The 27,979-nt window shown below is 38.1% G+C and overlaps 1 protein-coding gene and 1 long non-coding RNA gene across 2 annotated transcripts; one reads left to right on the forward strand and one right to left on the reverse strand.

Annotated features, from left to right (window-relative positions):
• Positions 1–13,358: 13,358 nt before the first annotated feature.
• On the reverse strand, positions 13,359–16,464 carry LOC311082343 (uncharacterized protein). Its single transcript, XM_084113110.1, has 4 exons — positions 16,364–16,464; positions 15,053–15,247; positions 14,871–14,950; positions 13,359–14,590 (listed from the first exon to the last, which is right to left on the reverse strand). The coding sequence occupies exons 1-4, from the start codon at positions 16,460–16,462 to the stop codon at positions 14,023–14,025; spliced, it is 942 nt and encodes a 313-aa protein (XP_083969236.1). The 5' UTR covers positions 16,463–16,464; the 3' UTR covers positions 13,359–14,022.
• Positions 16,465–23,712: 7,248 nt separating this feature from the next.
• On the forward strand, positions 23,713–25,106 carry LOC311080659. Its single transcript, XR_014605670.1, has 2 exons — positions 23,713–23,902; positions 23,980–25,106. It is a non-coding gene; the product is annotated as an uncharacterized lncRNA (long non-coding RNA).
• Positions 25,107–27,979: the final 2,873 nt, after the last annotated feature.

The raw sequence follows: 27,979 nt of genomic DNA on the forward strand, positions 1-27,979 counted from the left end.
TTAGATTTGTCGCTAGTCGCTTTGGGGGTCTGAGTACTCGCTAAATATAGCGACAAAGGCGCTAAATTGGCAACACTGCAACTGAGACCAGATTAGACATAAGAGCCATATTCAGAAGCGAAATAAAAATAAAAAAAATGAAAAGAAAAACATTCTACAACGACAATAAGTCAGGTTATAAGCATGATCAGTTCATTTGTTCATGTGTCACCACACTGGTAAAATGACTTGTGCACCCTGTGCAAAAAAAAAAAAAAAAGTTGCCAGACGGTAAAACAAACACAAATATCTGTAAATCTAAAAAGCATATTATATTATAAATCAACTAACGTTATACAATACACTAACATTACCTGGCTGAAGATAACAAAGGCATACAAATCCACACCTAGCTGGTTAAGTAAACGGCATGGAACAGCACCATTCTCCCATTCAGCGACGCTCCGTGAACGGGCTGACAGCAAGGCCTTAGCAACGCATTTTCATTTCTGTGACCGTGTTAACATAGACGACTGTCTGCCATAAAATAATCACGACGAACTGTGCTAATCAACACGAAGTTCCCGTGAATAGTGTCATTTAAGCATGATGTTCAAAATGTAAGCACTCAGGTTTTCTACCCATACGTTAGATGCTATAGCGCCGGGGAATGTGTGAAATCCTACCGCGGGCGCGTGAATCCTGGATTACAAATAGTAACCGCTAATATATATATAGCTATATACCTTCATATACTGCGACACTTACAAAACATGAAAACTAAAAGAAAACTAAAAGTCACTTACCACAGTTGGTTGTGTGTGAATCATTCGCCTTGCCGCTACCCGAATCACGACCGTTGAAAATCCCACGATGATGGCTCTGCCTCTGTTGATTTGAAATTTACAGCAATATTCCGTAAATTTGAGTCAAACCGCCACGCGACCCCAGAATGCATTGCAGTTTACAGCAAAATGCTGTATTATTAAAAAAACAGCCAGCTGCTGTAAAATAATGCTGTAATTTTTACAGCAATTCATTACAGTGTTGCTTTCATCTGATTCAGCGGCTGTCAGTCTGCATTTCTGTTTGCATTACTCTGCTTACATTTTGAACCCTTAGCAATAATAAAAGTGTTTTCCATCTTGGTTATAGTTGTACAATCAAGTTTGTTTTATCTTGATTTAATGTGCTTGTGTGGAGATTTGCTATGTGACAATTATTTTTCACAGCAGTTATATATATATATATGCGCAGAGGCATGAAAAAGAACCATTAATAAGCATTGTCATACATTTATTCAAATGTTTAATCTGTTACAAAAATAACTGCACAATGGTGGATTCTTTTAACTATTGCATGAATATGTGCACTGTGATTTACATTATGAAGCACACATTAAATAGACAGTTTTTAAAAATCATAATGGTGGGGGAAATGATTTAATGTAAACAATTACATGGCTTTGGATATTTTTATTCATTTTTAAAACAGTAAAATTTGTATAGTACAAATATAAACTGGTTTAGTTGGCTCTTTGTAATATAATATTTAAAAGGCCATTTTTAACAGCATATTGAGTAGCCCAATATTAAGAAAATCAATATTTTGATTTTCGTAAGATATCTTACGTAAGATAGCCTACTTAAGAACGTGAAATCCATCATCAAAATTGCTTTAAAGGGATTTTTAAGGAACCACAATTTAAACCAGCGGACGTAAGTGGATGTCTTTGGAACGTCCCGTACCGAACGTTACAAAGCTAATTTTTTATAAGAAATAGCTTAAAACTTGGTTAGATTATTAGATTATTTGTCAATACCTGCTCTCATCTTCATCTTTCTTTTTCTTTTTTGTCTCCTTCTGCCCTAATTCTTCCCCTCCTAAAGCTGAATTTTGACTGATAGTCTTTTCATTTTCGTCTGTGTCAGTGAAGAAAGTAAACACAGGCTCAACTGATATTTATATGTTTTATGAATCATTTTCTGAGACAAGTTAATTTACTCAAGGCTACCACCCACATAGCAAACAGACTTGGCCCAAATGTGGCCTCATCATGGCACTGCTGGCGTGTTGCCGGCACTGGCATGCATCATGTCAGCCAACTGTGGGCCATGTGTGGCAATGATGGCACTGCATGCATGACGGCAGACAACATTTGGGCCGATTGTGCATGGGAGTTGTGTGGCCCAGATCAGTGTAGCGATTATGGGCCATACTTTGTGTACGGGACAATTATAAGTATTTAGGCTGCTACTATATATTCAAGGATTGTCCCCCCCACCACCACAATTTTTCACGGGAGAAATAAAACAGTTTAAAGTGTTGTCCATGGATAGTGCAGTTATCAAAACTACGAAAGAGATGAAATGATTTTAATAATTAATAACAATAATAATATGAATTGACTTATGAGTCAGTGAAAAAGCTATGTCCAGAAAAAATTATAAATAATTATAAATATAGCATTTAGTTTTCAGCAGTGTTCACAAAATTCAATAATCATTTAAAAATTCCCAAATCCATTTGACCTGAACAAAATATACAATTTCCTAACATGACAACTGAGTTACATGTTTTTAAATTATTTATTTTAATTTGTTTTTATGAATTTCTAATAAAAAAAACTTAATTCATATACAAAATAGTCTAAAGTTTTCCATACTCTTTAGTTTAAGAACCACAAAATCATGTTAAAAACTTACTATATATATATATATATATATATATATATATATATATATATATATATACACAGTTGCATAAATATGTACAGTTAACTGTGCAGTGAACTATTGTTTATTTTGTGTGATCTCCACGGTAACAGCAGCTTTCTGGTTGGTGGATGAGGTTCACGTGATGCGTCGTTTGAAATTTCTCCCGCTGAAGGAGTAGGGTATAAACGGAGGTCGGAGCCAGCTGCAAATGGGTGGGTTAGCAGCAAGTGGGTGGAGCTTTAGCCGCAAATGGGCTGTACAAACTTCCAGAGGATTTTGATTGGTAGTGATGGGCGATACTGCAAATTTCGGTATCGATCCGATACCAAGTAAATACAGGGCCAGTATCGCCGATATCGATATCGATACCGATACCAATACTTTTTCATTTTAAAAGCATGCACTTGAACTTGTATGCACTTTCCTGTGCTAGAGTAGTGTGTCATGATTTATGAGGTGAATGCATCATAATATGCTAAATCTGAATACGTTTTCATGACTACTAGGCCTAAATATTTTGTGATTTGTGCTCTCAACTCGCCTGTAATTAGTCAGTGACTTAAAACTACCCTAATTGTACTAGCCTATTACTAGCCTACTGTTCAAAAGTTTGGGGTCTGTAAGATTTTTTAATTCTCTTCTGCATTTATTTGATCAAAAATACAGTAAAAACTGTAATATTACAATTTAACATAGGTTTTCTATGTCATAGTAAACTGTAATTTATTCATGTGATCAAAGCTGAATTTTTGGCATCATTACTCCAGTCATGATGATAATTCATTTTAATATTAGGGGTGTAAATCGGAGCCTTCATGACGATTCGATAGCGATTTTTTAAGCCAACGATTCGATTATTTTCGATACTTCAGAATTCCCCGCGATACGATTCGATACGATTCAATACTAGATATTTTTACATGATATCTATTAAGTTTCAAATAAAGCAACAAAAATAATAAATAATTTGCCTTTTATTGAGAATACAGAAACAGTATTCTATTCACATAATGTGTATGTTACACTATAGCAGTTGTGCTCAATGCACTGCAAATAGAACAGCAAATATAACAGTTACTGCATCTACAGTTAAGCCCGTTTCACACATACTCCGTGTGCGCACTGCAGGAGTGCTTTCACATATGCTGCGTTTGCAGTGTATTCATTTTGACCACGAAACATGTGCTGTCACTTTAATTCAGCGTTTGCAGCACAGCAGAAATAGACTCGGTGCGGAAACGATCGCTGCACTGCTGTATACGCACCGCTCCTGGAACGGATCGACGGACTGCAACCGCGTGCAGTGTGAAAGTTCTAACCTGTTAACATGGGTACGGAAAGAAAATACGCACTGCAAACTGAGTATGTGTGAAACGGGCGTTACAATAAAGTGCAAACAGACAAACGGCAACATCTCTTACCACTGCTCCATCTGTTTTCCTGAAGCCAAAATACTTCCACACCCATGATTTAACGCCGACTGGAGTGTGTAACATTTCACTTTCATTGCCAGCTCGCTCTGACGGTTCCATCGCTCTTGAAAGTCAGACTCAACAATGTGTGTGAACATAGATAGACTGTGAAACGTAAATGTGTGAAGTAGAAGACAATAATGAGGTTAGCGCTACCCGCAGCTTAATATGCTGATGCTGAAAATAGACAGGCGGCAAAATAAACACATTAATCGATACTCTTGCGGACGCATCGATGCATCGAATCGTCGGCTGTATAATCGATGCATCGATACGAATCGATTAATATTTACACCCCCATTTAATATGCTGATTTGCTTCTCAGGAAACATTTCTTATTATTATCAATGTTGAAACAGTTTCATATATTTGTGGAAACCATGATACATTTTATGCAGAATTATTTGATGAACAAAGTTGAAAGAACAGCATTTATATGAAGTAGATTTTTAACAGTGTAAAATCATTGACTGTCACTTTTGATCAATTTAATGCATCGGTCCTTGTTGAATAAAAATATTAATTTCATTTAAAAAATCTTACTGACGTCAACATTTTGAACCGTTATGTACACTTGGTTTGTTTATTACGAAATAACTCCCGATTGTTTCTCTGTCATCTAAGCAAGGCTTCGTTTCCCAAACGCACTGGGCCTGTGAGCTCAGCGAAGCACCAGCATCGAACGCTCTCTGTGATTGATTGGTTTTGTCTTGTATCCAGATGACTAGGAGAAAAAGTTCTACCCTACACAATTATCCACTAACATTCGCTTATTTTTCCACTTACAAGCTTATTTTACTCACTGAATTGCGTGCTAAATTAATAAAAAAAATTCTGGTAAAAAAACACATTTGGATCGATATTTGTATGTGAGGATCGATCCTTTTCGATACCACGTCAGTATCGAAGTATCGATACTTCAGGATCGATCCGCCCATCACTATTGATTGGTTTATTTAGTATCACCTGTGTTGTAGTAGCTATTGGTTTATGCTCCACAGTTGGTGGCGGTAATGTGTAAGTTTTGTTGCGATCCATCAGAAAACAAAGAAGAAAACTGCTTTCACATGTCAGCGTGCCGTTGAGATGAAGGGGTAAGCTTGTTGTACAGTTTTTAGTTTTGTAAAAAAGCATTATAAGTTCTGAAAAAGACCATTTCATAATGGCGTTTGTACACTGTTTTTAGTCTTGATGTATTAAAAAAGAATAAGGGTAAAGTGTATCCAAATAAATTTCTGTAGTTTTTTTAGTAGCACACAAATTACAAAATCTGTAACGTGCATGACAAGATCTTTTCTGCATTCCATTTCTACACTTTGCTCTCCAGATTATGGATTCTGAAGACCATAATAAGGCATTGTGGCAGTGTAATTTTTGTACGTTTTAGGACTGCATTGATTTTCAAATTGTAAATGTTGTAAATTGTAATTGTAAACTTAATTGTACAATGCATGCAATTCTTTTAAAACTTGTTTTCATTGTAGTTATGCTTTTTTCTGCGTAATCCACAATGTAATGTAATGTAATTGAAACATTTGTTTTAATATAATTATTTTATAAAATGTATTACTCATAACAATCAGTGAAATAAATGTGAAACACATGTTATTGTGTTTTAGGTTCACTTATCAGTGAAAGATGTGCACAAGCTGTTGTAGCTGGTATTGTCAGCTTTTTATATTTTGCTGATATTTTTTTGTCAAATTAAAAATTAATGGATAATTGTATCACTTTTTTTTATTCTAATCCTCTTTCAGAAGAAGAAGAATGCTCTGCACTCCCTGAAACCTATGGGAGGAAAAAAACTGAACTTGCATATGAAAGTAAGAACTTTGATATGAAACAAAATACATATACTATGCTGGGTTTCAAATTATGTAACTATAACATTGGTCAGCTAATTTTAAATTACTTCATTTTAGCAGACCAAACTCCAGTTGTGCCCTCTGTTTTTAGCAAGGTATGCATAATCAAATTTAATGATGATTTAAAATGTGTATCATAGAACAATTTTAATCCACTTATATTTTTCTTTAAGGATGAGCTGTTAAAAGACGATGACCCTCCATCATGCTTCATCTTCAAGGTAGTTGAATAATGTTATATAATGTGCTTTTTAACATTTTTTAACAGCCTGTGCTAACTGTTGCTATCTTGTCAATTATCAGGAGCGTTGCTGAAGAACATACTTCTTGAAGTTGTTGAAGAGATGCTGCCTACATGCCCCTGTCATTGGCTTGCTCAAGGTTCAGGGACATAGTTGGGGATGACAATTTCAAGAATCGGGCACACTTCTTATGGCTAGAAAGTAAATATTGACATTAAAAAATAAAACGCATAACAAGAACATCATTGATAATGTTAACTGTTATGTTCATTTTTTTTTTCACCTCAGGTGTTGCATGCTGGAAAAATAAGTCGTCTCACTACGGACAGCTCTTCTGGAGGATGTACTCAATCTCCACTTGTTTGGAGTGTGGGTTTGAGTACAAATGCTGCACACCTGGTATGTTTTCTTTGTGATTAATAAACTAGTTGTTAGTCTAAAGGAAAACTAAAAATCTAATTTACTTATGTCATCCCTTGGAGTTTAAAAGTTCTGGACACATTCACTTGCATGGCATGGACCTACAGAGCTGAGAAATTATTCTTAATGTTTGTAAATGTTCACTGTCAACTATAAACCCTTGTGCTTCTTGTGTATCCACCAGGTTATGCTGGGAAGGGAAAGCGAGGCGAACTCCAGGGCATTTATTCAGAAACCTTCCACCCTGGATTTTGCAGTTTTCACTGCATGCAGATCAGTTCTAATGAGCTGATATAGTGTCCTTACAAATAACAAAAAAAGACTAAAAATAATCAAATAAAATAAACACTTTTGCAATCAATTCTGAGTGACTTGTACATGATTTTATTCATTGAAAAAAAATCATTTATACACCCTGAGATTTGTAATATATGTGTAACACATTCAGAAGAACATTAGTCTGCTATTTAAAAAAATTATGCAGTAAAGATGGATGGTAACTTTTTTTTTTTTTTACATTAGCCAAATGTTTTTCATGTATTTACACATTCACTTTACAGAGTTCAATTGCATCACATTTAATGTTCATTTACTTGATACTGTAGAATATGTAGCTGATATTCAGAAATATGCTTGAATAAGGCCTACAGCCTGATGAATTTAAAACACCATCACTTTAAGTATGGTAAAAGGTGTAAAGACGTGACTTCATCATTGACAGTGAGTGGTATTGGACACACACAATAATAACAAAGCTGTAAGAAATCAGACCATGATGAGGAACGTAATATTTGATCGTTTATTTTCATTACTGTCGAAACTTCTGCCATACTCATTCACCGCCGTCCTCGGCAATGACAGCTTGGGGATTTCCGCATAAGCTCCTCCCACTTGCACATTTGTGAAATCCCTCCTACTTGCGGCATAAGCTCCCCCCACTTGCGGCGTAAGCTCCTCCCACCTGCAGGTCTCCGGGCTGCAGCGATACATACATGGGCTGAAGGGTGAAGACGACGTCTGACAAACCGAACCGCTGTTCAGGTAAGTGAAGCTATTTTGTGCACGACCCTATTTTTTTTACAGTCTATATATTGTGTACGACCTAACATTAGATGCAATACATACAGCAGATATGCAACCACATGGGTTCTCTTTTGCACTCATGCCGCAACAGATCAAGCCTGCGATGTGTTTACAGCTCTCTTATTTTTTTAGTATTTTTATTTAACCTTAACCTCGATAAAAAATCGACCGTGGCGGGTACGAAGGTTATTTTGGCAGGTTAATGGCAATCTTTAAAAAATAGAAGAACATCTCTTTTTTGGAGCTTTTTTAAATACCTGAATTTTTTGCCTATGAACTTTTGCCTATGGTAGCTGATTCACTGCCCTGAACTTGAGAACGCGAGTACAGACTGACGCGACCGGGGTGCTTTTGACCGGCCTGCGGGTCATTCAATAGTGCCACATTATAAGCAATCATTTCCTGTATAAAATGTAACCGAAGCAACCTTATTTTAATTTGTTACCTAAATTTATTTACAGTTGGTGGATGAATATTTGTATATGTATTTATTCATTTAGTATTTTGTCTTTTAGCTGCTGTGAGGAAAAAATCGTCTGACACATGCCACTGATCAGGAGATAGAAGAAGCAACAGTACAAAGATGGCTTCAGCTCCTGAGACAGCAACATAGTTTCAGCCGTTAACTGTCTATGGTTTCAGCCCAGATCTGGCCCAAATCTGGTTCATGTGGATTTCACACGGTCCAGATGTGGGCCGGATCTGGGCCGACACAGAAAAGAGGGGCTGCAGAGCTGTACTTCACTTCCTGAGGATAGCATCACTCTCTCCCTCACACATACAAACATTCTTATGTGCAAATTTGTTTTAAGTAATTTTTTTTTAATTTGCTTTATGTTTGTTGAGAGTAAAATTACATTATAATATGTTTAAATTTCAGTGCTAGATTCATTGATAGATTCATTTAGTTAGAATTGAAAAATGTTTTTTTTTTTTTTTGGCTTGTGCATTACTACCATAAGTAAACTACTGTTTAAGACAGACCAGAACATTTTGAAATTAAATGCACTGTGAGGTGGTAATAAGATGTTAAGATTGGATTTTGTTCTAAAAAAAAAAAAAAGAAAATAATAATAATTTATTATTATTGGCTTGTGCCTATTGTTAAATAAACTATTTTTGAGAATTGAATTTTCTTGTGCCTTATTTGTTCACATGGTTTGGGTAAGATTAGGCTTGGTTATGGCTCAGTTTTGGGGTTTCTGGTTAAAGGGTGGCGTTGATATGGTTAACTTATGGCTGAGAATTGGTATCAATAATAAAACCTGTTTTGGCCCAGTTCAGGGCCAGTTAAAGGTGACTAACTTGGCTGAGATTCGGGCCAGTTATGGCCCATGTCTGACCCTTGTCTTTAATCCAGTTCTGGGCCACTTCAGGGCCGTCATTCTTTGCGGTACTTGGGCCGAGGGAAATGTGATTGTGTGGCCCGGAGCTGGGCCAGAAAAAAATTGCTATTTGGGCAGGAAAGCTGTAGCCTAAGTCAGTATTGCCAATAGGAACCTTCTACAAGATTTGGAGTTTGAAAACGTCTGCTTTTAAATGTTAAAAGTAATTTTAAATAGCCTAATACAAATTATATTCTATGTTTAATGCAGTTGGTGGAATTGGCAGACGTTCCCTTAAGCATCATGCGCTGTGGAAACGCGTCAAAGCATTCTCGGTTATAAATATAATATGTAATATAATAATAAAATATATAACAAATGTCCGGCGAATATCGAACCTAAAACTAACTTTACCGTGCTCAGCCCCCGTGAGTGCATTCACGCATAATTCGCTTGTTGCATAAACAGAACGTTCGATATTTCCGGGTTGTCGCGGTAGGCCGCACGACTTCCGGTTACGTCGATGTTATCTCCTGTCAGAGCGAGAGAGAGTCAGAGAGAGCGCGATAGTTTAGTTAGACAGCAAATATGAGTTTCTTAAGAGTAAAAGAAAAACGAATTAAATTTCAGCGTCAATCCAAACGATCGTCTTTACACTGTTGTGTGCCGATGTGTGGAAATTCGTCGAAATACAATGGAACGATTAGTTTTCATCGCTTCCCTGTGGATCTTGAGGTGAGATCAAAGTGGCTAGTCAAGATCCGCAGGGATAGCTTCACTCCAACTGAATGCACTCGTGTCTGCAGTTGTCATTTCCTTTTTGAGGATTTTGTAACGACGACTGGGGGGAGAAACGACTGAAGAAAGGCAGCGTCCCTTGTTTGTTTGCCTGGAATGAGTTCAGCGTACCGGCACCTCGGCTTAATGTCTGGCAACGTCGGCCAAGGCCTCCTTCCCCTGACCTACCGATGGATTCTGACAACGAGGTGGTCACAGAAAAGGTAGTACATCGTGATCACACCTACTATGTCACCCCCACTACTGCACTTGTCACACATCAGCTGGAAGATGAAAACGAAGCCCTGAGGAGGAAGGTAGAGGAGCTCCAACAACAAGTCCAATCACTGCAACTGCTGTCTCGGTTTGGACTCCAACACCTCCAAGGATCCGATGAGGATATTCGTTTTTACACAAGGTTGGTCCATGCCATTATGCAATTGTATGTAGTAGCCTAACTCTATGTGTGTCTGGGTTGCAGTGGGGGTTATAGTATTGAAAATCTATACTCAAGTCAAAGTACAATTACTCCCTTAAAAATGTACTCGAGTAAAAGTAAAATTTCCTTTTTGAGAAACTTACTTAAGTAAAATTTGAAAAAGTACGTTGTTCCATTTTTACAAATATTTGTATGATGTGCTGGAAAGTGTAAAATAGTTACGGTTTAAAACAGCAGGAATATGAGAGTACACGTTCCTTGAAAAACTACTTTTTACTCATGTGCGTTACAAGTACACTGAAAAAAATGATAGTTGAATTTAATAAAAAGTTTTATGGTAAGTGGTTGCACACAATTGATTTAAGCTACATTTAAACAAATGTATTAAGTTGAACTTATTAAATTTTAGTTCAACTTAATACATTTGTGTAAATGTAGCTTAAATCAATTGTGAGCAACCACTTACCATACATTTTTTAGTAAATTCAATGAATCATTTTTTTCAGAAGCAACACTAGCCCAAGCCTCACATACAGCTCCATACACGTAGCATAGTTCTGTCAACAAAAGCCAGAAGTCAATAACATGTCAGTCATCCTGTTGTATTATTATGAACATAAAGTTCTAAAGTGATTATAATTTCATTGCAGATTTACATCATACAAGCATTTCCAGGCCTTTTGGCAATTGGTGGAGCCTGCTGCAACAACTAAAATGGTACGGATCACCAGTGTCCACGCTGCCTCCAAAGAACCTAGCCTTCTGAGACCATCAGAGACCATCAGACCATCAAGTTATGTTGTTAGTCTTAACATTTTTTAGAGTTTACTTGACATATCTTGACTGTCAAAGGCTCCAGTATTAATCAAGGTTGTTTTCAGCTGATTTGTTAGGGCAACATACATTAATACTACAGTACAAGTTATTTCTAGTGTGTTATGTGTTTTTTGTTTTTTAACAGAAACTAGCACCGATAGATGAGTTACTGCTTTTCTTGATGCACCTTTCTGTGGGCCTGCCTTTGAGGGACCTAGCTGAACGCTTCGACATCCATACCACCACAGCAAGCAGAATAATTACATCGTGGACACACTTCCTCTATTATCTACTGGGTTCCATCCGCCTGTGATACCACCAGACGAAGTAAAGGCTCATCTACCACCTGAGTTTGCTTTGTTCCCAGACACACACAGTCTACTCCCCATACAAGTCACACACCACTTTCAAGGCCATGATTGGCATTGCACCTCATGGTCCCATCACCTTTGTGTCATCTTTGTATGCAGGTTCCATGAGTGACCGGGAAATTTTTAAGCAGTCAGGAATAGCAAAACTCCTTACACCAGAGATGGCCATTATGGTTGACAAAGGCTTTCTTATGGACAATCTCTTTCCTGGAAAGGTTTACCGACCTGCTTTCCTTGCAAGAAACAAACAGATGGCCAAAGAGGATGTCCAGCAGACAGTCTATTGCCCGTGTGTGAGTGCATGTAGAGAGGTGCATCAGGCGAGTAAAAGAGAACAAACTGTTTGATAAAGTCATACCTCTGTCAGTGTGGGGGAGCATTGACCAGTTGTTCACCGTCGCTTGTCTCTTGGTGAATTACCAGAATGGACCACTGGTTAAGGCATGGGCAACACCAGGGTGTCTACAGATATAAACAAGTTAAATTTAAGACTTTTTAAGACCTTTTTAATGCCACTTTGAATGAAATTTAAGACCAAACCTGTGATGGAAATACACATTATATTACATGCGAATATGTAATATTTAACCTAAGTAATTGAATGGTTACACAGAAATGAATGGTCTAGAATTTTTATGAATCAGTTTACAATCAGTTCCAATTTCTTTGTTCAAGTTTTATTGTTCATTTTTACGAATCTATACAAAACTTGAACTGATACTGTATATATATTTTATGTTTACAAACATCCACAAATGTAGAGATGTTATTAATTGTTAATTTTTTAAAATCTATACATATCTTTTTATATGCACTCACACTCTCTCTCTCTCTCTCACACACTTGCTCATTTGTTATTGCTGTTCAGTTCATTCTGTTTTGATGGTCATGTATTTTTACCCAATATGTAATATATGTAATATAATTGTTACTTTCTGTTCTGTTACAGTTAGTAATAGATGATTGGAATAAATGATAACATCTTAAGACTCCAACATTTCTCATTGTAACATTTTGTTCAGGTTTGATTCTAATCATAATGTAACATTATTTAGAGACTGGGGTTTTTTCAGTACAAAAAATGCTAAACTTTGACCATTTTTTTATTTTTGTTATAATTGTGATTTCATAATATTTAGATATGACTCGAACTGAATCCAACTTGTGAAAAGATATCTTTCAGGTAGTCAAATAGCAAATAGCATAATGGAGCCCTATAGCTGTATCGTCTCAAGGTAGATGAAGAAGGCCAAGTACAAAAATAACCAAGGTTTAATATTCCAACAGGCAAACAATCCAACAACCGAAACAGTGTGTATGAACACAAACAATAACCGGCCAGTGAACAGAGAAACAGGGGGAGCTTAAATACACAGAGATAATGACAAAGACAACAGGTGACAGTGATGATGATGAGTGAAACACAGGTGAAGGCAGTTATAACAACGATGATGATGATGATGATGATGACGACGGAGGACACTGGGAAGTATAGTGCTGAGAATACAGACGGTGAATGTGACAATAGCCATCTAGTGGTTAAATTGTTTTTGTTTTTTAAAACTGCATTTTCCACAAAAAAAAAATGGGCATAAATTTTACATTAAACCATTTAAAATTATCCATGTTATCCCCATGAAAGAAAGTTAGAAATCTGGGTCTTTTATAAAGTGAATTTTACATAAAGTACTGTTTTTTTTGTAAAAAGCCTATTTAAATAAATATATTTTAATTTATTCATAGAAATTTAAAAGATATCATAAATCCTCCCAAAACTGCACAAATGTTGAGTAAAAACATTAACAAACAGAGTAAAATTACACTTGTAAATTGTTTTTTTTATTATCCTGTTACAAAATTAAATGTTATTGTCTGGGGTATCTGGAGATCCCAAACATCACAAGTGACAACATAAACAAGGGTTAAACTGATATGTTGTTTGTTTACAAACATTCACAAATGCAGAGATGTTATTGTTCATTTTTACAAATCTATACAAAACGGATTTATTTTTACAAATCTATAAAACCTGAACTGATTAAATTTAATAGATACATACAAAACTAGAACTGATTTACTGTAAATTATTCTAAGAGTAACAGTAAATAGTAACAGTATCTAATTCAAACACACAGCCATGTAAAAATAAAAAAAGAAGTGATCCCCCTTCTCCCTAATGATTTGTGCAACCTCTGCATCTTTGTAGATTCTTTGGATGACCATGTCATCCTCTGCAAACACCACAAAGTCACACCACTCCATTCCACTTATTAGAAGCTGGCCTTGGACCTGCCAGTAGTAGCTGTGCTGCCGTTTTAATTGCATTGTGTTGCCATGCAACTTCAAGTACTTGCAACCAACATAGCTCTTGCAATTTGGCATTTAATCTCATCCAAACCATAGGGAGGGTTTTCGGTTGGGTCAAATACAACCCCGTCAGGAGAAGACCCTAACCAGGGGGCATAGGGGTGCATGATAAACCCACAGGGCCAATAGTTTGTGTTCTTGACCCTGCATTACTCCTCAATGGCAACAGGTTCAAGTACCAGGCCCCTCTTCATGGCAGCAGTTTGAACAGTGCCCTTCAAAATCCTCTGAGCGAGCTGCTGTGCTGTACTCTCACCTCGAACATGGCACAGTTCTCTGAAGTGTGAGGACGTTAGCCGTGGTCGACGAACCTGATGCCACTCTGCAGACAAGCTCTGGTCCCGTGTGGAAGCCTCCACCTGTCTGGCCATTTCAATACTTGTCTGCAGGGAGACCAGATGAAGTTGTTGTTGTTCACTGCAAACAAACTGACAGGTTGTAGGCTCCAACCTGTAATCAGCCAACGGCAGAAGTGGAGGTGGAGGTGCATCTGAGTGCAACTGGATGGTCCTGGTGGGTGCTACTGGGTGCTGAGAGGCGATGGCACTTCCCTCCTGCACTTCCCCTAGTGCTGACTGGACTAATGGAGCATCAGAACTAATGGCCATGGTGGTGATGAGTGGCGCCAAGGTCGCAGGGAAATCACTATACACCTCAGCCACTTTGAGCATGTCCACATCTGGCAGTTCTCCCCTCAGTGCTTTGTAAAGTGTGCTCCTGTGTACATAGTTAGTTAGATAGTTAGTATACTTTATTGTCCTTTTTCAGGAAATTTGTCTTGGATTCAAAGCTGCATTAATACACAACATATACATACATACAACATATGCACACACAAACCAATAAAGCGCTAAAAGTGTTAACAGCATCAACACTCCCTCTTCCCACCATATAGGCAAATTGAAATTGAACATGGTATGTGTTTCAAATGTTATTTTATTTTCATATTTTAATTATGTTTTATCTAAATAATAGAAATAAGATAAATCATTATTACCTTACACCATTTCCAACCGTCTTTTTCTTGGGTTTGGCTGACAACACGACCATGTCTCTGACCCGGCCTGGCTTCACACCCTGTTGATAGTAATGGTCTTTAATGAAAGCAAGCTTTGCACACATACCAATTCAGCTGACAACACTATGAAACAGTGTGGTTAATAATGCTCTCAGACTTACCATAGACCTTGGCTTGTGCCAGCGTTGCTCTGTTTCAGTGCAACTAAGGACAGGGGGTACAGCACTGATCTGAAGCTGAGAGTAGTGTGCTGTCTGATAGAGCAGTGCAACATTGTGATTGCACAGTGCCTTACCAGCCACACATGAACACACAGCCTCACACAGTTGCACCGGGAATGAGTACTCAAGTGTAATCTTTAAAAAAAAGAGAGACAATTTTACAAACTAATCATATTACAGATAACCATTACCATCTTAAATATAGTACAGGCACAGGAAATGGAAAAAAATCAACATTTCAGATTGTTAGTCATGGTAGGCTTAACCATATCATATTAGTCATATTAGTTAACAAATGACCAAAAATAGTCGTTTTTAGTTCTGTTTTTTTAAACATTCAAATATGTTAGTATCCATATGTGAGATGTTAGTAGGCTATTACAAGTCAAAAACGTTACATGAATACTGAACATACAGATAACTTAAACTTCAACTAACTTACAACTTTACTTACAACTTAACATCCCATACACAAAAGAAATATATTTGAAATATATTTTCAGTATATATTTTGGAATATATGCAAATATTTGAAATTGGCCCAATAAATATATTTCACACTTAACATCATATATTTTTGTTATATTTCAGAATATATTTCAATGTATTTTTTTCTGTATGGGTCCCCAAAAGTGTCAAAATATATGTGGCATATATTCCAAATACATTGAAATATATTCTGAAATATAACAAAAAATGTATGATGTTAAGTGTGAAATATATTTATTGGGCCAATTTCAAATATTTGCATACATTCCAAAATATATACTGAAAATATATTTCAAATATATTTCTTTTGTGTATGGGATACAAACTTAACTTAAACTTAACTTATAATAAATAACAGCCGTCACAACCAGTTCCTGGAGTTTTCATGGGGGCTAGGTTAGATATTTGAGTGCTACTTTCTGCCGATGTTACTGATACAGAACCTATCCTAGCGACACAAAATCCCCAGGACATGGTTGGAGCAGAACTGGCTGGAACAACTGAACTATCTTTGATCCTACTCTGAGGTCGTGAGGTTTCTCATTCTTCCTCAGTGACCTATGGCAGGTAGCGCGGACACTCACTCTCCCTGTCTCTGGCTCTTTGTTTGACACTGAGTTAAGAATAATATCATGTTATGATCAAAACACTTAAAACAAGATAATATTCGTCAGGCTCATTCAATGTTTAACGTTACCGGTTAGCAAGATAACTCATAGGCTAGGCTACTAGACTAATACAAAGCATAGTAAATTAACTTACCTTCGTAATTGTCAATGTAGCTGGAAATATACATTTTAAACCCCTTCTCCCGCTTGCTCTTTGGGGCTGATGTTGAGGATTGTATAATCCTATGTACATCGTTAACGGTTATCCTTGGCAGGTCTTGCAAGCATCGTGTGTAAAATGCCATCTTCCTCGTTGACTGAAGTTGACGTTATCGTTCTCGCTCTGACAAGCAGCTGCTCGCTGTCAGACTCGCTCTGACAGGAGTAACCGGAAGTCGTGCGGCCTACCGTGACAACCCGGAAATATCGAACGTTCTATTTATGCAACAAGCGAATCGCTGGCGTTCAGCGGGGAGGGGAGGCGTGAATCGGTGTAGAGGCACTAAAATCAGACAGGAAAACCGTGAGAACATAACGTCGGGAAGCGTGTTTGTGAATGCGGGGCCAGGCGGTGATATTCACTTTTGATATGATGAATAATGAGAATCATTGAATTTGCTTAGATTTGATTTGATTTGATTTGAATCTATTTATTTATTAATTTATCTGAGGTGCCGGAACGCAGTTCCAGACCGATCCGGCCCACTTTAACCCCTGCGTATATGAGTCAAATACAATCTTCTGTGCGTGAACAGTTGTATTTCATTCATTAATCTGACTATGCATCCGTGCATTTAATTGCCATTGGCTCGTGTGATAGTAATATTGATCTTAGTAGTATTTTAAGTGATAATTGATTCTATAAACAACTATAAAAGATAAATTTAAGCTTTCTCCCTCCCTGCACTGGCGTAATGCGAAACCGGAAGCGTTTAAGCGCACACTCGCTGATCCGAAATCCAAAATGGCGGCCACGTGCAACTAGCCTATTTGAAAATACTACAGGTTTTCTACTGATACAAAGTTTAATGCTAAATCCTGAAGTATCCCTTTAATGTTAGATATACGGTAAGTATGGAGCTAGAATTGTCTCTTTATTACATGCGAGAAAATAAATGATCTGAGAGAAAAAAAAAAGTTTGAGAGAAAAAGTTAACACACTGATATCAAAAAAGCATTTCATGAGAGAAAAAAGAATATTTGAGAGAAAAAGTTCTCATACCAATAGCAAAAAATTATATTTGAGACTAAAAAAAGTTTTGAGAGAAAGTATTTTGTCATAGAACATAAAAAAAATATACATTTGATTTTTTTTTTTTTATTTCTGAGAAAAAAAAATCTCCCTCAAAATACTTTGAAAAAAACTCTAAAATATTTATTTTTTACCATCAGTGTGAACACATTATCTCAAAAAAAAAAAAAAGTGTTTCTCTCAAAACGCTTTTCTTTGCTCTCGATGCAATTTCTTGCTCTCGTGTCAGGATTTTGCTTTCACTGTGAAAATTGTGTCATGGGCGGGGCCACGTTCCTATTGGCCAGTCGAGTGAGCATCGTCTTGTCTTGGGAGTCGAACCCCTGTGAGTCGAACTGAATCATTATATGTTCGGTTCACCAGCATAGATGCCGCCTCTACCTTAGTTGAGCACGGACACTCCAATGTTTGGGTAAGATGATGACACACACAACTCGATGGGTAGCTGGCTGAGCAAGTTCAGCATCACTGAAGATTAAACATTAAAAAAATAGCACTCATATTCATGAATGAATGTGTATTATATTATTAGCTGCCCCGTCGCTGTTCTTGTGGAGGAATTACTGATGAAATCAGGGCAAGTAGCTGCTGTGCCCTCTCCTGTGTCTCAGCTGTATTTAACTGGAAAGGTATTTTAGTTTAGATGTACAAATATATTTAAAATAACTATCTTGCGCCAATGTACTTAACTAAAAATCATTTTCTATGGCTTACCTGTGGTCGGTTTTCCATGCTGGGATTTAAAAGAAAAAATAATTACCATGACAGTACACCTTGCTAATGTAAGAGATAGTCCTAGACCTGCAATTTAGGCCTACCTTGTCAGCTCTAGACCTTGGCTAGATGGTAAAAAATATTTAGAATAAGCCCTGTGTAGCTGAGTTTGCAAGCTACACATGCAGTGTAGCTAAACGTGTAGTGCAGCAACCATATAAAGACTATTTTAAACAAAACTAGGTGGGACACTTTCAAACGGTATATCAATCACTGTCTAACGTTAGCTAGCTATAGGGTTGCCACCTTCCATGTGTGGCACCGAAGGGGTGGATTTCATTATTCTGGACTCAATTATAATTACAACACCGACTACGCCACCCTGGGAATTTCACCCAGGGAAATAATGGTCCAATAAGGACACACAGGTTCGTTCCCACAAGGATAGAGCAGAGACGTGAATATAGAAAGATAACAATACTTTATTATAACTAAACACACAATTCAGTACACAAGGGGTTAATATGGCTTCAAAATCAAAACTAAAGGAAGATAACAAAATCGATCAAAGATAACATGTCGGATGGCAAGGAGAAATAACAAACCTACCCAATTCCACTTCACTACAAGCACTTCAAACGTACAGTAATGTACTCACTTCACCACAAGCACACATGCATTCAAGTGACAGGAAATTCAAAAGACTCAAATCACTCAGTGAACAAGGGGAACCCATTAACTTGGACCTAGAGTGGTCAGCACTCCTTCTCAGCCAGTCCAACAAAGTTAACAAAATCGACGTCAAATTGTCACAAATCAATAAACAAGAAAAAAAGAGAAAAATACAATCAAATTATCATAAATCAAATCAATAAACAAGAGAAAAAGAAAAATACAAAGTTGATCAACAAAATACAAAGCAAAAAATAACAGAAATCAAATAAATAAACAAGAGGAAAAAGAAAAATACAAATACAAAGTTGATCAACAAAATACAAAAAGCAACAAAATAACAGATGCAAATCACATTACACCTGGTCCATTAACAATATACACACACACACAAAAGATGATCGTTTTGTTTAAGATCACGCAAACTCACTTAATACTTCTCACGCAAACACACTCGCACACACACACGCTCGCACACACTTCCAATAATAACCGAACGCACTCAAACAACTCACATCAACTTATGAATTCATTCACACAACAATCTAATTATACCATACAAACCCCACAAACACACAAACACAGTCTTCCAGTTGAAACAGTGCGGAGGTGGCCAAACGGCCACACGGATTAATACTCGGGTCTCACAATCTCCCGGCGTCAAGTTCACTTGATGTGGGCTGATCAAGCAGGCGCAAATGAGGCGAGGCAAGACGGAACGTCGCGACAACGCGCAACAAGAGTAGGTTACTCAAGACAACGAAGATAAAGAACAAAAAAAGGAAGGGGAAGCCAGGTCACGGTCCCAATCAGCTCGCTGTAATCATGCCGACATTACCAGCTCTTGGCCTCTTCAACTAAAACAGGAGGATATAAACAATGTCTTTTCGTGGATATTCCCCCATTAAATCAATAGTTTACCCACCTGATTATTAGCAAATCAGCCCTCCCAACGTCAAACCAAGATGGATAAACACAGCCCGGGATGCATACTAAAACAAACAGAACGCATACAGCCAACAGCTCACCCCAAATTAAATATTTCTCTATCTATGGTAACGTACCCAAATGATATGCGGCTCAGCTCAAGGATCCCCATACGGGAACAGCTCGAAAAGACGGTGTCAAAGTTTGCAGCAGTCTACACAATTCCCAACCACGCAGAAACCTTCCTACACACACTCACGCACCTATAGCGCACCTGGATCTAATTCAGGCGGGAAGGAAGTCGACCGGAAGTTGAAGCCGGCCGCGTGCCACCATCTTGTAGCAGAACTTCACCTGCTGTTAGCATCCCATTGACTCCCATTCATTTTGGCGTCACTTTGACAGCGAATAGCTTTACATCTGAGGTGTTTGAAGACTCCATTTGTCCATTATTTATTTCTAAAGAAACACGACAATGTATAAAAGGCTCCATTACCTTGTAGCTTATGTTATGGACCCGTAGAAGCAGTTTTTGTAAAAGTAGGCTAACGATTGCATCATAACCACGCGACTCTCTGTCGCACAGTAGAGAGATTACCGTATGGACGGGAGGAGAAGCTCGCGGGCAATCGGGGGGACGTGGAGGCAAAATGACAATATAATTAATCAGAATACCTAGCAAAATTTTCTCCTGCTCCTGCTCATGGACAGCTCCTACTCACGATCTCCGTCTCTGCAAGATTCGGAAGGGAATGATTCAGATTTCTCTTGGCACAGCTACTAGAAGACAGACGGGTTGCTCACGTGGTCCGTGTAACGCTTTGCTCTGTTTGAGTCTGCGTGTCAGGAAAGGAAGTGCTAAGAAATCGCTAAAAATGGGCTTCACTTGTCTCAATTGAGATCCAATGAGATGGCTCTGTCCACTTCTTATACTGTCTATGATCTAATTAGGTGATTACCATTCAGTTAGTACTCAGGTTGTTTCTAAAATTAATTAGGCAGCTATGCCTGCTACACATGCATACTAACCGATACTAACGTTAGGTGAAAGTTGTACAGGAGGTTGCATATGATGAACAAGCAGTTACTCTTCAGGTGCTTTGAGGCTAGCAAGTGCAAAGGTAGAAACTAGCTCACTACTCACTAAATAAGGAGTGAAACTATCTAGGCAAGGCAAGGCAAGGCAAGTTTATTTATATAGCACATTTCATACACAATGGCAATTCAAAGTGCTTTACATACAAGAAATTAAAATAATAAAAAGAAATAAGAATAATTAAAACAGTTGAGAAAAATAAAATACAGTACAGTACAAACAGTCGGACGAACATTGGCACAGTGCTCATTCAGTAAATGCATAGCTAAACAGATGTGTTTTGAGTCTGGATTTGAAAGTGACTACTGTAGGAGCACATCTGATCTCCTCTGGAAGCTGGTTCCAACATAATAGCTAAAAGCGGACTCGCCATGATTAGAGTGATCTGTTGGGTTTATATTCAGTGAGCATATCTGCAATATATTGAGGTCCTAGGCCATTGAATGAATTATATACCAGTAATAATACTTTAAAATCAATCCTAAATTTAACTGGGAGCCAGTGTAAAGACCTGAGGACTGGTGTGATATGTTCATATTTTCTGGTTCTGCTCAGAATCCTGGCGGCAGCGTTCTGTATGAGCTGCAACTGTCTTATGGTCTTGTCTAAATCAAAACATTCATCTGGCATTTGATTTAAAAAAAATAGTATAAACCAGGCGACCTAGCATGATGGCTAATTAACTAATTAACGATTAGCTTTACTAGTGATTAGAAAGCTAATAATATAATACACATTCATTCTTGAATATAAGTGCTATTTTTTAATGTTTAATCTTCAGTGATGCTGAACTTGCTCAGCCAGCTACCCATCGAGTTGTGTGTGTAGGGCTGTAGTCAAGACCACCTTTGTTGAGTCCAAGACCAGGACTAGTCGAGTCCAAGTCAAGACCAAGTCCAAAGAGGTTCGAGTCCGAGTCAAGACCAAGTCCAGGACAGGACAGGAAAAAAAGTCTTATGCATGACATTATCAAGACAATCATTTTGGGTTATTATTTGTTGATCTAAAAGCAAAAACAGTGTCACAACACCCAGGATTTTTAAGTATAGATATTCCCCTTGATATCATATAATCTTCTAATCTAAAGAAAACAGAATGATGACATATGGTGATACCTCATAATAGCAGTGTTATCTGATATACAAACACCAACCCACTACTATTACCACTGCTAGGTACTAGTACTGAGCATTTGAGCAACTAAATGACAATATAGCTTCACTCCAGTAAAATATATCTGTGATAATTTCTTCACGTTAAACTTTTATTTTGACGGGTTTCTGAGCGTATCTGACGATGAAATGCTGAAGATGAACGTGTACTTGAGTATGTGTAGTACATGAACCTGCACTCATTTGCTGAACATCAGGCTTTGATAGCAGTCTTTCACAGTCACTAGTCCATATAGCAATTTGATATTATGATCGGCAGTGAATAGACGGATCTGTTATTTCAGCTATGCGCCGGTATTGCAGTAGCAAATACTATAGTAGAAAATAAATAACATACGCGCAGGTCCTCATCTACGGAGGTTTCTGCGGAAGTCTGCGGGAAGCATACTACAATAATACGTTATTACTGGGAACATAATAAAGAAACCTGGACTCGGTCGAGACCAAAAGCCATATTTGGCAAGACCAGTGGCCGAGACCGAGACAAGTCCGAGTCCGAATACCAGCAGTGGTGGAAAGTAACTAATTACAAATACTTTTGTTACAGTACTTGAGTACATTTTTCAAAATTTTCTACTTTAAGTATACTTAAATTGTGGTACTTTTACTTTTACTTGAGTTGTTTAAAAATAAAGTATTCAACTTCGCTACAATTATTTTTCTTTAAAAGTACAAAGTACAAAAAAAATTGTTTGTAAGATTCATGCGTCAAGGTGCTAACCAATGAAAAGGTGTGGCTTTGCAAAAAAACGCGATCTGGCGCCACTTTGCGTCAGTTCAGTTCAGAAGAAGATCAGCGAAATGGCTGTGTCTGCACAGGAAACCGTGTCCGACAGGCCCTGTGCATGTGATGATGATGATGATGATGATGAAGATAAGCATCCATGGCTGCATCTTTCGCCGATATTCAGTTTTACAAGCACCAAGGGTAAAAGCATCTACATGAGATGCAAACTTTGTCTGCCTAAGAATGTGGAGATATCTTCGTTTCACAACTCCTCTTCTAATTTACGCAAACACATTGAGGTAAGTCATCAGCAAACTGGAAAGCTAAAGATGATTATATATGTAGGATAACTTAGTTATTGACCCAATTAATTTTGTCAGCTGTAGCCTGATATTTGTAAATCGGTTTATTTGTTTAATGCTTATAAACACTCTTTGTCATGGGTTGTTCTGTAATGAAACATGACATTGGGTAATAAAACATGACTAAGTGTGACTGGGCTGCTATTTCATTTAATAATTGAATAAAAACTTCACGTGATGATGATGTTCACCACGTTTAATGTAAGCTACTGTATGTGCAGCTCCACCTAGTGCCTGTAATGGAAAATGGAACAGGACATGGATTACACTGTATTATAAACTATAATACTATAAGTACTAAAATTTATACAAGTACAAAAGTAATACATTTGTGTAATATGGCTGAAATATGGCTTTTAATATCATTTTATCTTGAAAAGAAGCCTTGGAAAAAGAAAAGAAAACCTACACAGTTAAGTTTAATCAAGTACCTACTGCACTATTATTACTATTAGTTATCAATTAGTGAAATAAAAACTTGTCAGCAAGTAGGCTAGATTTTAGATGAGCGTTTCTCTTTCTCTGTAAATGATTAGCTTTAATTGTGAAAAATGCTATAATTGTACATAATAATGTAGTGAAGTTGTGTGATGTCAGTACAATTTGGTAGGTGGCCAATGAGCATTCGCCCATTGGGGCATATAAACCGTTCATTCATGCCTCCTGGTGTGTGTCATGGTTGAAAGCCCGCCCCTTCCTGTCGCAACTATGGATTGAGTGTGCCGTTGGGTGGCTGAGGGTTTGTGCGCGTGGGTGGCTGCTTACTCCCAGGTAGGCTTGGTACCATCTTGGGGCGTAGTGGGAAGTTTTATTTTTGTCCTGACTTGGGTTGTGACAATTTGTTTCAGTACGGTGTGCCTTCAGGGCTTCCATCGGTGTGGCATTGCAGCTTAACTGATCGGAACACCACCTGTTGCAATCAACAAGGCTGTTACATGATTCTCTTACGGTATATGTTGAAGTGTAACGATCGTATTCTCTGGTAGGTAAACTGGGATAGTACTTTATTGTATTATCAGGTGGGTAACTGGTCGATAACTTTGTTAGTCGTAACCCTTGTTTATTGTTTTGAAGATCTTCACGGATGCTAAAGTGGGTTAAGTGAGCAGTCGCATTAAACAGCGCGCGCGCTCTCTCTCTCCGCCACTCGCTCTTTAAAGCCACGCTGCTGCATTCTACACACCATTACATTTAAGTCAAACATGTTTATGCGGGCTTGAAAGATTATTTTTTTTTGTTATTTGATTCTGAGTGATTGTGTTTGCTTGGAATTATTTTTAGGTGTAATGTTATTACTGTTAACGCTGTATTTGGTGTAAGTTTCTGCCGCGGTCACAGTAGATCTGTTTGTTTCTCTTGAATGTGAATGTGTTTTTTTTTTCTTTAATGTGAATGTGAGTGTTTAGAGTATTTATATTTTGGGATGCATTGTAAATTGTTTATTTTCTTGTTGGTTTCCGTCATGTTAGAGTCAACAAATTGACTTTGAATGTTTCTGTTTTCTTTGTTTATTTAAATTTAGTTTGATTATCTATTTTTCTTTTTTTCTTTAGGAGCTGAGGACTTCCAGGAGCGGGCTGGTTGTCGGTTTCACCGCAGGTTTTGCTTCACTAAGAGTGTTATTGCAGTTTCATTGCCGTGTCACTACCATTGGTTATTTGCAGTGAATTTGGTGGGTGTACGTTGGGTTGGCGTGCTTCTTATGGTAGACCTGCTGCCAGCACACTAGCCTGCTCCTGACCGGAAGCCTCAGCCCCTGTGAAAGTTTATTGTGAATCTTGTGATGGTTTATTGTGAATCTTGTGAGGGTTTATTGTGAATCTTGTGAGGGTTTATTGTGAATCTTGTGAGGGTTTATTGTGAACCTTGAAGGTTTAATTTTGTCGCTTTGTCCAATTCAATCATGACCCATGTGAACTACTGATTTTAAATTATTGATCAACTTTTAGCTTTAAATAAACATTTTTGCACGGAAGCCCATGCCTCTTGCCTTTTCTAGGTGGAACGTATTGGTGTGCTTTATTTGGGTTGTTTTCCCCGTTAACCTGGGGTGGCGTAGTCGCTAAAATTGAGCCACTTGCTACATGTGGCGCAGTCGGCAGGATCCACAGGATTTTTTGGCAGAGGCGTGGGACCGTATAGTAGTTTGTTTTGTAATTGTGTTTTTTTCTTTTTTTTTTCTCTTTTGTAGGAATAAAGCAGCAGCGTGTGCTCTGGAGACGGTAGTTTCTGGTTTGACTCCCTTCGGTGACGTCCCTTGGGGTTGGGTATAAAATATATATATTTTATAATAATGGAGGGAGAATTACAGGAACTTAAAGAGCTGGTGGCTCAACTTCGAGCTGATAACGAGAGATTGCGACGGGAGGGGGCGTCTGAGTTGCAGGGGGCTAGTGTTGCTGGACCTAGCACCTCTGCCACAGGCCTTTCCTCCATACCTCCACCATTGACTGGTACTAGGAGGTGCCCAAGTTAGTGCATATAGCCGTCAAGGCAGAGAACTTGTGTATCACTCGTTTCTCGTTGTATAGCCGTTATGGCAAGAGCACTTGTAACCAGTGTTTCTCGTTGTATAGCCGTTATGGCAAGAGCACTCGTAATCAGTGTTTCTCATTATGTAGCCGTCAAGGCAGAGAACTTGTGTATCTCGTTGTAGAGCCGTCATGGCAATAGCACTTGTAACCAGTGTTTCTTATTGTGTAGCCGTCAAGGCAGAGAACTTGTGTATCACTCGTTTCTCGGTGTGCAGCCGTCATGGCAGAGAACTTGTGTGCCACTTGTTTCTTGGTATGAGTGTCAGTTAGTCTGAATGATTTGAGTATGATGACGCCGATCCATTGTTCTCTGTATTCTCAGATTTTAGGTGCGGTGAAGCATATCCATTGCCTTTTTGTAAATGATTTTAAGTGTTGTCGCTATGGTGGTTTGTTTAATTTTGTCTCTACCTACTTTAGGCCCTGGAGTTGAGTGGCAAGGGTTTGCTTATCGTCGGGGCGACGACACAAAAGTAAGGGGTAGAATGTAGTGAAGTTGTGTGATGTCAGTACAATTTGGTAGGTGGCCAATGAGCATTCGCCCATTGGGGCATATAAACCGTTCATTCATGCCTCCTGGTGTGTGTCATGGTTGAAAGCCCGCCCCTTCCTGTCGCAACTATGGATTGAGTGTGCCGTTGGGTGGCTGAGGGTTTGTGCGCGTGGGTGGCTGCTTACTCCCAGGTAGGCTTGGTACCATCTTGGGGCGTAGTGGGAAGTTTTATTTTTGTCCTGACTTGGGTTGTGACAATTTGTTTCAGTACGGTGTGCCTTCAGGGCTTCCATCGGTGTGGCATTGCAGCTTAACTGATCGGAACACCACCTGTTGCAATCAACAAGGCTGTTACATGATTCTCTTACGGTATATGTTGAAGTGTAACGATCGTATTCTCTGGTAGGTAAACTGGGATAGTACTTTATTGTATTATCAGGTGGGTAACTGGTCGATAACTTTGTTAGTCGTAACCCTTGTTTATTGTTTTGAAGATCTTCACGGATGCTAAAGTGGGTTAAGTGAGCTGTCGCATTAAACAGCGCGCGCGCTCTCTCTCTCCGCCACTCGCTCTTTAAAGCCACGCTGCTGCTTTCTACACACCATTACATTTAAGTCAAACATGTTTATGCGGGCTTGAAAGATTATTTTTTTTTGTTATTTGATTCTGAGTGATTGTGTTTGCTTGGAATTATTTTTAGGTGTAATGTTATTACTGTTAACGCTGTATTTGGTGTAAGTTTCTGCCGCGGTCACAGTAGATCTGTTTGTTTCTCTTGAATGTGAATGTGTTTTTTTTTTCTTTAATGTGAATGTGAGTGTTTAGAGTATTTATATTTTGGGATGCATTGTAAATTGTTTATTTTCTTGTTGGTTTCCGTCATGTTAGAGTCAACAAATTGACTTTGAATGTTTCTGTTTTCTTTGTTTATTTAAATTTAGTTTGATTATCTATTTTTCTTTTTTTCTTTAGGAGCTGAGGACTTCCAGGAGCGGGCTGGTTGTCGGTTTCACCGCAGGTTTTGCTTCACTAAGAGTGTTATTGCAGTTTCATTGCCGTGTCACTACCATTGGTTATTTGCAGTGAATTTGGTGGGTGTACGTTGGGTTGGCGTGCTTCTTATGGTAGACCTGCTGCCAGCACACTAGCCTGCTCCTGACCGGAAGCCTCAGCCCCTGTGAAAGTTTATTGTGAATCTTGTGATGGTTTATTGTGAATCTTGTGAGGGTTTATTGTGAATCTTGTGAGGGTTTATTGTGAATCTTGTGAGGGTTTATTGTGAACCTTGAAGGTTTAATTTTGTCGCTTTGTCCAATTCAATCATGACCCATGTGAACTACTGATTTTAAATTATTGATCAACTTTTAGCTTTAAATAAACATTTTTGCACGGAAGCCCATGCCTCTTGCCTTTTCTAGGTGGAACGTATTGGTGTGCTTTATTTGGGTTGTTTTCCCCGTTAACCTGGGGTGGCGTAGTCGCTAAAATTGAGCCACTTGCTACAATAACATTTAATGAAGTTATCATATTTGTGAATACAGAGAAAGCACCCACAGAAACTGCAAGATTATGAAGATTGCATTTCTCAGCGAAGTAAAAGAAAAAAGGAGACTTCATCATCTAGTTCAAGCAAGCAATGCAGAATTGATCAGATGATTTCATTAGGGGGAGCGAAACAAGTATCTCAGGCCACACTAGATAAGTTGGTCATCAACTTTATTTGTGACGGCCTTCAGCCGTTCTCAGTAGTTGAACAACCTGCCTTCAAGACCCTGATTAACACTCTTCACCCCAGTGCAACTTTGATGTCACGACCAACG

The sequence above is a fragment of the Abramis brama genome (assembly GCF_963993115.1).
Source record: "Abramis brama genome assembly, chromosome: 4".
Lineage (NCBI taxonomy): Eukaryota > Metazoa > Chordata > Actinopteri > Cypriniformes > Leuciscidae > Abramis > Abramis brama.

Coding starts and splice junctions, on each gene's coding strand:
- LOC311082343 (XM_084113110.1), bottom strand. CDS start 16,462: ATGTACATAGGATTATACAATCCTCAACATCAGCCCCAAAGAGCAAGC. Junction 15,248..16,363: donor CTACATTGACAATTACGAAG/GTAAGTTAATTT, acceptor TTTTTTTTAAAG/ATTACACTTGAGTACTCATT. Junction 14,591..14,870: donor ACGGTTGGAAATGGTGTAAG/GTAATAATGATT, acceptor CTATGTACACAG/GAGCACACTTTACAAAGCAC.